Here is an 11046-nt window from a genome sequence, read left to right as displayed (position 1 = left end):
CGGCACCCGGCATCGCCACCGGGTAGTAAAACCTCTTTAATGGGGCTGGCTTTAACTTTTAAGTTACGGTTAATGTTTTTAACAGTACCTTGTGTTTCCTCTGCCCTTCACGCCCAGCCATTAGCCAGGTGTTTTTGTTGCACAGAGTGGAAAAATAAAAGTAATCTAACGGCCCAGCTGGTCCCTTGGTGAGGAGCTGGAGGGGAATGGCCACAGATACAAACAAGTGATCACAGCAGTGGGATGAGTGGCTTAAATGGCTTCTTGTAACTGCCTGGCAAAATACAAGCGCTGGAAATGATTTTTTTTTTTTTTTAAATGAAAAGGTTTAAATCTGAAATACAATGTGCTTACATGATTTTTTTCTGTGAAATTTTTAAGTAAATATTTTTCTCCCTTTAACATGGTATCCTCTCAGTTTCCTTATCTGCAATATGGGCCTGACTCTGGTCTATCTTACGCTGTAAACTGTGTTTATGGAACTAGAATTGGGGTCATTTTTTTAAATTTTCTTTACATCAAAAGAAGTCGTTTCTTTTAAATGAGAAGCTTGCTTCACCTAGTAATTCAGTTTAATTGCTTATTTGAAACTTTCGACATTTGATAGCAATTTAAGCATTGCCAGATGAGCCTCATGCAGTCGGGACCCGCAGGTGCTTCCTTCTGTGCCCAGCTTCAATCAAAGGAATGAGCCCCGTGATGGGCCTGGCTGTGGCCAGGGTGGTACGGCCCTGGGCACGGGAAAGGGGCGTTTTGGGGGGCTGTTTGAATAGATGCTGTGTGTCAGCATCTGCAAGAWTTTGCTCAGAGGGTTCTCTCTTGGAAAGGCTTCTGTGGACTGCAGCGCTATTTGTTTTTCTTGGGAGATAGACTGCATGGTCTTTGTTTTGCCTGAGGCTTAATAGTGCTTGCAGCACTGCAACTTTATATTTTTCCGTCTAACTAATACCACTTTCTCCTAAGAGGCTAGTGGGTTAGAAAAAGGTTTCTAGAATGCTATTTTTGCCTGACTAATATTCATTCATTTAGTAGTATTGTCTTCGGTGAGATTTGGAGGGAAAGAACTTTTGTGCTTAGGACTATAAGCAAATGCTACAACTTCAAAAACAGTTTACCAGGGTCTAAACCTCAATAAAGAGAAAAGAGACAAAAATTAAACTGTGCCTTTCATTTGAGTCTGTAAACCAGTTCACTAATGTGAATGCAACTTACTGTTCAGTCAGCAGCAGGAGTAGCTTTCTTTCACCTCAGAAGTGACCTTTTTTAAAAGTCATTAAATAGACATTAATTTAGACTATTGTTAAAAAAGCAACTTTTGTCAATAGTTTTTGGCTGGTGGAGTGATGTGATGCTGGAGGTACTCATAAAGGTTTCTGTCAACACAGTACTGTATTTGGGGAGGTCAGTTTAAGAAGCTATTGCAGGAGTAGTCCAGGAGCTGAAAATGAAATAAAGTCCATGCTTCCGCTGGAGAAGTTAAGCAATGTTTTAGGACTTTCTGAATTGAGAGCAAAGGGAAATAGCACAGTTGAAAGAGAATAACAAGCAAAGCCAAAGTACCAGCGCCAAGACTTCTTAAAAGAGTTTTATTGATGTGTGTTATAATTAAAACCAGAATTAGTTAGTTTTCTAATAGGATACTCATTTCCTAGAGAGCAATTGCAGTTTGGCATAAAGTAATACACTTTTTAAAATGAGTGCTGATCTGGGGATACCCTGAGCGTGTGTAGTATGGCTGCCATACTAGCTTTGCCTGCCCTCATTATTAACAAGCAAACTAAATATTTTCACTTAAAATAATTAAACAAATAAACCTTTTGGCTGCACTGTGATTTCATTAAAACCTTAATTGTTTGGAGAGCTCAACAAGAGTGTGTGAAGTTGGTTGGTTTTACTGCCTGGCATTAGTCTTGATAGCAGATTTACAACACAGCTGGATTTAATCTCTTGACTAATCTCTACAGTAGCTGGTTGGGGATGGGAAGGCATTTGTGTGTTTTAGGAGATGGGTAACTCTATCTCTGAACTGGAAACACAGTGCTGGGTTTTAAAGTGTCTGGGCAGCCTTAAAATGGACTAGCCAGGGGGAGGGGAAGAAAAATTGCTTTGTGGAAACAAAATAGGTGTTGCTTTTAAATCAGCTTCTTGGTGTGCACATTGTCACACCTTCACACATGGCTGCAGGCTCAAATCTATTTCTCATCAAAGCAACTGTAGCGGAAGGGAATATTGCCACCATCTGGGTTGCAGAGATCAGAAATAACGGCCTTGCTAGCAGAGGAGCCAGCTGTGGGCAGTACCATGTAAACTGTTTCTCATGCCACTTGATTAGTCTCCTCTGAGGGTGAGGACAACGAAAGGTTTACCAGGTCATGCACTAATTTTTTTGAATACTCTGAGGTCTAATATTCCTGGATTTAAAATGGTGGTATGCGTTTGAAATGCGTTATGATATTTGTAGGGTCAGCATCAGCACTAACATTGTCCCTGTGCACGAGAAACACGGGCACATGTGATGTCTCAAAAGGAGAGTTAATTAGACGAATAAGTAGTTAGCAAGCGCACCACAAGCCCCACTGTGAAATTCTGCTGATAATTTTCATGCTGGGCCTCATACAAATGAGGCTGCTTATGATTTATTAATCAGCTGTGACCTGTGAATCTTTTGGGGTATTCAGAGAAACCTGAGAGTTACCAGGATAGCTTTCAAGGACTTTGGTGGGTGAAGAGCAAGTCACAGAGAACTTTTTCTTCTTTCTCTTTCTTTCTTTCTACTCAATATTGTTTTTTCTTCTGCTTCCCCCCCTTCTTTAGGACCCACGATTATCAGCTTTAATTTTTGACAAGCTTCAAGTGCCTGACTATTTACAGAAAAACAGGAATGAAGGAGAGAGCAGATGTGAAACTTGTGCCACTCACTTGAACCAGCTGAAGCAGGAAGCCATTCAGATGGTCCACACCCTCAGCCAAGCCAGCCACCCYGAAATGCCCGACCTGCCGCCGGGCGCCGCCGCGGTGACCAGCATGGTGCCCCGCATGGTCGCCGTCTCTTCCCAGAGAGACCTGCCGCTCATTGCTGGGCCAGTGGGCAGACAGTCTGGAAAATCACCAAATCTCTTCTCTGGGACAGAGAGAAAGAAGGGACTCGGATGGCCTCAAGGTGCGGGCAGTTTTCCAAACTCCAGTGTTCAAGTCACAGTGGCCCCCAGCGGTCTCAGCGGTGCTCTGAGCTCCGTGACCATCCAAGCTCAGCAGTACCTGGAGGGCATGTGGAGCATCTCCAGGGTGAACAGCTTCCTGCCTCAGGCTTGTCTAGTAAGTAGCCATATGTACGTGTGYGTGTGTATACTGAGAGGTAAAGATAAAATTTATATGTGTACATATATATCTTAGCAGGAATCAGCTAATCTCTTTTAAACCACGTTTCAAGAACTGAGGAGTTGAAAAAGCGCTTTGAATGATGTTCTCTCAGATGTCACGGAGAATTTGCTTTCTTATCTCAGGTGGTGAGATCCTTCCCTCAGATGTCTTTGTACCTGTTTTAGCTTCATGTATGCAGGTGATGTTGTTTGGCTGTCACATACCTGATGACCACTTCAGAAAACATAAAAGGCCAGGTTTGTCACATGAAACTCTGGGAGCTGCTTGGAAGGTATATCAAAGATGAACTCGACCCTCAAGTCTAATGCTGAATTTCTAAGGCTGTATTGAATTTGGTGGATTCTGTTGGTATACTGTGATAGAGAAATTTAATCTTCAGGTTAAATGTGTTGCAAAACAGTTGGCTCTAAAGAAGAAGGATGTTCAAAAGGTTACTACAAACGGCATATCTCTGTAAATGCCATTGCAGTTAGATTGCAAGTGTTGTGGATATTGGATCAGTGTATTCTGTATTCATCGTATGCTTTAAAAACAGATCATCCCTGCGGGGAAGCAAAAAGCTTTATAGAGGAGCATGTTACCTTAAGAAGCAAGTTCATTACAGATTTGTGATTTTCCAGATCTTTGGAAGGCTGCTAGGAAGAAGAAGATATAGTGATCCTTTTTGACTAAGACTTTTTCCTAAACTGCTTTCCCATGACAGTGAAGAGGGAGTGTGAAGAAACACTGCACTGCTGCCGTTGCTGACATTCAGATGACATGTACAAATAGAAGTTCTCTGCTTGTCATTAAAAGACATTTGTAATACATTTTGCAACACCAGGGACATTGGTGCTAGGCAGCTTTAAATTTGACATAAATGCCTTATATACAGTTTCATATACCTAAAATTGCTTCATAGCTTTGAGCTGACTGAGCTCCAAGATCGTCTGAGATATTTAAGAGTGCTGTTGTGTAACACTACTGCTCCAGGATGGCGGTTGTGTTTGCTTCCAGTAAAGGCTTGGAGAACTGATTCCTCCTTCCGGTACTTCTCGCTTGTATGGAAATATGTGAATGCACACGTATCCCACCTCTGAAGGATCCCCACTTAAATCCAGTGTATCTTCACAGATGTCGCATTGCTCTCTGATCATATTACATTGAGAAAAAGGAGGAAAAAATGGTCAATTCAACTCTTCATAGTATTTGGGGAACGGCTACAATGAGTGGTGTTCTGTAAAATGCTACTCCATACATTAGGCATCACTCTGGCCCATGTAAAGCATGTGACGTTATGGTATTTTTAAAATTCTGTGTATATCACAGAAACAGAAGAAATTGGAAAGTTACTGGCTTAAAAAGCCTGCACTCTCTGGAAGCAGTATTTCCATTTCCCTGCTCAGTCCTTGTCTGCCCTTACTCTTGTCTTAAATATTTCACTAGCACCCAGCTCCAGATTTCTTCCTGCTTAACCATACTGACTGATAGATGTGGTTTCCCCTAACCACTGCATTATTCTATGATAAACCCTGTATTTAACCCCTGTGAAGAAAAACCACATGTGTATAATGCAACAGAGCTTAAGTGTGATCTAGAAACGGGCAAAAATCAGTAGCTTGGAAAACAGTGACCTTTAATTAAGGACAAACACCTTTAGACTGTGAGTGTTGGAGACTGCTTGGGTGTGATCCAGTTAGCTGCAAGGACGATGTAGATTTAGAAACAGTTTCTGGAGAGAAGCTAGGATTTTTATTTATTTATTTATTTTTTTAAGTCCAAATGTGGTTATTAAAGACTGGTGGGCAGAATTCTGTTTTCTGTGCCTCTTTGAATTGTCTTACTGCCTTTTTATATTATTGGGAACCTCATGTCTGATGAAGCTATTTGGGTAAGGCAGAACATGCCCCCCTGCCCAACACTTTTCCCATGAGGAATCACAGGTGTCAGAGGAATCAGGCCTGGGAGGGATTTCAGGGACTGGCTAGTCTAGCCCTTGCCTAGGCTGGCATCCACTGCAGGACATTCTTGTCCAAAGCTTGTCTCAGCTCACCTCACAGTTTTGCAAAGATTGAATTTTCACAACTTCTGCTGGTTGTCAGTTCGGATGTTAAACTTCCTTTCTCATTAGAAAGGTTTTCTTGATTTCTTTTTTTTTTTCTTTTTTAACCTGATCTCCAGTGCTGTAATTTAAACCCGTTATTCCAGTTGTCAGTTGGTGGACACAGAGAAGAGTTTATTCTGTTCCTCTTAATAGCTATACTTTATGTATTCAAAGTTGGTTATCATGTTTCTCTTTAGTCTCTTCTATATTTAAAAAAAAAAACAACCAACAACTAAACCTTCAGCCTTTCCTTGTTGGTCATGGTTTCTAGACTTATGATCAGTCTTGTAATTTTCTCTAAATTGTCATTTGTTGGCACATATCCATCTAAATAGCAGTGCCCCAAATTGGATATATTGTTCCAGATGAGGCATCACCAAAATGAAGAGGTTGGTGGACACCCAGAGAGAGTTCTGAGTTGTTCTTCAGACTCTGGCATTTCACTGGAATCAAAGAAAACCTCAGTGTTGCAGTTGTGGAGCAAATCTTCAAAATACAGCACCAGTGTAGCTAGTAGAAGACATAAGCTGGTCTATTTATTTCCATTCATGCTTACATACATGATTTTGGCCATTCTTTCTTCAAGTTGCAGATAGGATTTAAGTTTAAGATTAACCCTGGAGAGGGCTGTGGAAGATGCATGTATTTGGAGGTGTCCTTCCTTAGCAATCTGTCTCCTCTTCTTGTGGGGCAGGGCTGGTCTGCCTTGAAGAATTCTGGAGCAAGGGAAACAAAAGTGGTAAAAAGGATAACACTGAATCACAAAGAACATTATGTATTACGTGTAATGTGATTGTGTCTTGGGAGTCCTCAGCCCCTTTTAAGCAAGATACTGCAGACAAAAATGATGGCCCCTGCCCCAGGGAGTTTATACTCTCAGTTGTGATGTTAGGTATTTTGACTACTCTGTAAAAACTGCTGTTTCATTCAAAATCTATAACTGTCCCTTGTTTTCATATGAGAGAGTTCTTTTCAAAACAAGTGTTGAATAACAGTTTCCTACCAAGGAGTTCAAGTACTTCACATCTCAGTGATTTAACTCCGTGCTGCGTATGAAGTAAGCATGACTCATCTTCTAAAGACTGGAAGGCAGACGCAGATAAAGGCTGGGATTCGTCTCATCTATTTTTAGCTGCCAAAAAGACAGATGTTTATTTGAAGGTAATTACCCAGGCTTCCTTTATAGCTACGGGAGAGCAACAGGCACCTCCACAAGGCACTGCATCCTTCTTATCGGAGACGTCTGTCTTGGCTCGACTTGTCTGCCGAAGGTGCTGTTGCTGCGTTGGTGCCGGTGGAGCCTGGGTGGGCGAAGCGGGGCAAGCCCTGCTCTCCGGCAGCCGGTGCTGGGCGGCGCGGCCGCCCCGAGCTGCCTCCCTGTGGACTCGCAGAGGGCACAGAGCACCGCCGTGTGCGACTGCCATGCCGCAGAGGACCCAGCACGTGCAACCATTTCTCCAGGGTCCATATTTTTTATTTATGGATGGTTTTAACAGTGAAGGTGGTGGAATTGTTTGCAGATAGAAAAAAATGACCAGATTTCTGCTTTTTTCATTTTCCTCCCCAAGCTCGCATGTATTACCTCCTAATGCCACTCAGGATTGCAAAGTCACTGCTGGGCTGAATGCTGGTCAGGAGCGCAGAACATCGTACATTTTTGATACATGTTTGGAGCTCAAGACTGAAAATCCATTATATAGATTATACATTTTTGGAACAGGAACGTGTCTTTGAAGTGTAGTGTGGGTGCTGCTCAAACCAAAATAATAACTGTGGGCTTCAGGAGCCATTAAGAGGAACAATAATTAAGCATCTGGAGGAAGGTCCAGGGAGGGGAAGAACTAGGATCACAACCAAGATGCAAAAGGTGAAGAGCGTAATCAGCTACTTTACTCAAGTGGCCTGTCGTGAAAAATTACTAAGAATAATAACCAGCAGCACTGATAAGTAGTTTGATCAGACAGTGAATGCTGTGAAGGGAAGAGAGCTGATATAACTCTTGTGTAAGACAACTGATTTGTAGTGGAGCACTGACAACTTTAATTAATAAATAGTTTTTTATATCGATGCTTTTAATTCTAGACCTGACAACTGAATGTAAGGTTACTACTCAAATGAAACACAACATGTGGTAGCAGTGCTCAGCATTACCACTCAGTTTAATACAGAAACAGAGAGTTACAAGGGGAATTTAGACTTCTTAGTTACACCGGAATTTGGCTGAGATGTTAAAAATTAAAATCATTGAAAACACATTGTACACATATTAGAAGTATCTGCATGTGTTGCTTATTGTGGAGAAAAGAGGTCCAACAGTATGTTTTCAATTAACTGTGTTATGTAGTATATAATACTGCATACTAATAAAAGTGGTAATGTAGCCATCCCATGTGCCGGAAAAACGCTGCAGTGAAATAGAGCTTGTTTTGCAAATTGCTTTCTCTTTCATCTTATGCAAAATGAAATCCCTGGCACACTATTTTTCTAATTCACATATAAACAAATGGTATTGGTTATAAGGCAAAATATTGTGGCTCCTTAGCTCTTTACCAGTTTCTAAGTTGCTTTAAAATATTAAAGAATGTGCTGTTAGGAAATTGGAAAAGTTGGAATACTAGAAAAAATTACTTAAGTAAAACTTTTAAARCATATGTATCTAAAATTTATAAATTTATCAGCATTCCAATGTATGTCCCTTAGATTATTCACAAACTTTAAGTTACGTGTACATTTATGGCCTGATTTGGGGGGGGAGGGCAGGGTGAGGACCACAGTACATGTAAACTGGTGTGTATGCTCTGAAATTAAAAGTGTTATGTTCATTTATTTTTATGTGCAAAATCTTTGAAAGTTATTTTAGTCACAATTCGAAGTATCCTGTTGTTCTTAGGAATAAGTCTTCTACTTATCCTAATGTAATCCAGATGGATTTATCTGAGGGTACAGTTCAGCCCATGTTAACTTTCTCCAAATCTGCTTTGTTTGTTTATAAAGAGGATGACTTATATTTTGCTTAGAAGATATAATAAAAATGCTGACTGTGGAAAACAGAAGAATGACAGAAGTTACTTTCCAGCATTTACCTTTTTCCATTGATAAATGTCACACAAAATGGATTTTTAAATTCATTTTTAGAATCTTTCTTGATAGCTTTCTCAGTGACCTTTTATTAGTAGAGTGCGAGAAATGTACTTGAGGATCTTGTAACGAAACAAATTAAATGCGGTGCTTTGGCCATTAATCTCATCCATGAGTCAGTTGGATGACTGAGCACTGGGACATTTCTGTGACTCCACGTATAAAGCCTTGGCTTTGCAGAAGTCAGTAGCAAACCCAGGACTGTCAGTGGGGCCGGGACTCCACAGAGGCTTTTCTGTTTTCCCTTTAGCTTTAGCTGCATTGCTGTTGCCTTGCATAGCGCTGTGCTGCCTTAGCAAATACAGAGGAGAGGGGCGATGAGGGGAGCGGTGCTGATGCCAGTGCCTTGCGTTCAGACTTATCAGTGAGACCCTGCCCCAGCCACCGCATTAGCAGATGAGATTATGAAGCCTGCAATGAAGCAAGGTTACAACTTCAGCCTTAAACATGCACATAAAAACATAGCCCTACATTTTGTTTAATTGCTAAAAACTCCATGCTCTTTTTACTTTTTAAAAATCTTTTTAATTGCCCCCAGTGCAGGATTCTGACAACGAAAATGTTTTTTTTTTTTTTTTTTTAAGTAAAACCCATGTATCACAGTGAGCTGGGCTAAAATGGTAAGAGTTGTTTTAAGGGGCATTGGCAACAAGATGGAAATGAATATTTTCTTAGGTGAGGGTGTGGATTTTATCTCTTTATGTCGTGTATTTGACACTTCTGCCACAGTGTCAGTTTTACCATTGTGGGACAGGGTATGGATAAGGAGTATCCTCAGGATTCAGACCCTCTTGTGGCTCAAATTACCACCTGAAAACACAGTTCTTCTGATCCTTCGCTCCTCGAGGCTAAGCAGTTATTATTATAGCTCTCGCAGGGAAACAAGTCCGTACTAGCCTTTGTTGACAACTGAAGTCAACAAGCAATAATAAAGAATGTTGGCCCAGACTTCACCTGTACTCATCAAGGGTAGATTTAAGACAAGCAGACTTTAGAGGTTATTTGCAAATGATAATCTGTCGAATTTACCTTTGTCGTGTCTCATCTTCTCTCAAGGCCTGTTACTGAGGCTAATTGCCTTCAAAACTTCCAGAAATGCTTAGTGTAACTTCCTGAGCAATGCCCTGAAAATACCATGGGAGTGCAAATTTTCCTGTACAAAGTAGCAGGGGGAGGTAGGTCCACAGGTCTTTCTCTCATCCAGCAAATACTTCATAACATACCCTTTAAGATAGAAAATCTCCTTCTTTTTTTTTTACTCCAAATATTTAATTTTTCTACTGTCCCTCTTGAACTGGTTTCTTTGTGATGGTCTTGCCTGTTCACCCAATTCGCTTCAGTTTCCTTACTTCCTGCTAGTCCATTTATGCTATGCATATGCTCCATTCTGAACTCTCCAGCGAACTAGTTGTTAATCAGCGCACCCCACTTTTTTCCCCTTTTGGAAAYTGCTGTATAAGAAAGGCTCTTAGTTTTTGCCTGGACCTCAGAAGTGTCATCAGACATTTGAGAAAGACTCTTTTTTTGTGTATCTAATCCAGAAATGCTTTCATAAGATCACCACTGCTCTGCACTGGCAACCGTGGGTGTTGCTGGTGGACTCCAGCAGAATAATGCCTTGTGATTTCAGAAGTGAGTGCAGCAGAAAACCAGACAGATGAGCTCACTTGGTTATGTGAAGGCTGGTGGAGGAAAAGTCTTTCACAACAGTCCTGTGTATACCAAATGGAAAGAATTGATTTACGTGGCTGCACTTGAAGTGAGCATTTCCCAGTTGTCCTACCTGGGTAAAATGGGATTGACCATCACACATTTTTTGGAAAGCACTTTGAATTTAATATTTGCTAGGTAGGCTGAGTACTAGAATGGTGGCACGTCCAGATAGTGGGACTYGAGGTAGTCAGAAGAGTAGACTGGGTGCAGTGTGACCATTGCCAGATGCATCTCCCATGGTCTTGTGGCATGAGTGGCTGTGCACGTGGCAAATATTGATGCTCCTTGTTATTGGAACTAGAATCATCAGTGAGTGTAGCTTTTGAAAGGAAGTTTAAAAAGCATCAATAGAAAATGTATCTATATTTCTGTTTCAGCACTTGGGTGAGAATTTATGATGTATAGATGGAGTTCATAGATGTTTCAAGCATTTCATATGTGGGTATTTAATGGAAATGGATTGCCACTTTACTGAACATAGTATCAAATCAACTCTGTTAATTGAAAAAGATTTTTCACATTATTGCTAATGATGTGGCACAGTTTTGTTAGAGATGGTGCATAAAGTACTGCTAGTTGAAATGGCATTAATGTATGCATTTAAATTCCTTTTTTTCATTTATGTGCACTATTGATTTTATTTCATTGTTGGAAAGGTAATGGATTTATAATTAGAATACAGTCACCGTAATCAATGATGAGATTATTAAACTTATAAATAGAACTTTAAG

At 40.7% G+C, this 11046-nt stretch overlaps 1 protein-coding gene across 1 annotated transcript in view; it reads left to right on the top strand.

The window, feature by feature from the left end:
* The first annotated feature begins 2934 nt into the window (after positions 1 to 2934).
* KIF26A (kinesin family member 26A) overlaps positions 2935 to 11046 on the top strand; it is a 65546-nt gene continuing 57434 nt past the window's right edge. Inside the window, exon 1 of the mRNA XM_026079581.1 lies at positions 2935 to 3315. Coding sequence (XP_025935366.1) covers positions 2950 to 3315 — 366 coding nt within the window. The 5' untranslated portion in view covers positions 2935 to 2949. The remainder of the gene's footprint in view (positions 3316 to 11046) is intronic.

The sequence above is a fragment of the Apteryx rowi genome, unplaced genomic scaffold (genome assembly GCF_003343035.1).
Source record: "Apteryx rowi isolate R43461 unplaced genomic scaffold, aptRow1 scaffold_5, whole genome shotgun sequence".
Classification (NCBI taxonomy): domain Eukaryota; kingdom Metazoa; phylum Chordata; class Aves; order Apterygiformes; family Apterygidae; genus Apteryx; species Apteryx rowi.
Note: the sequence above shows the minus strand (reverse complement) of the source record. Positions and strands in the feature narration are given on the sequence as shown.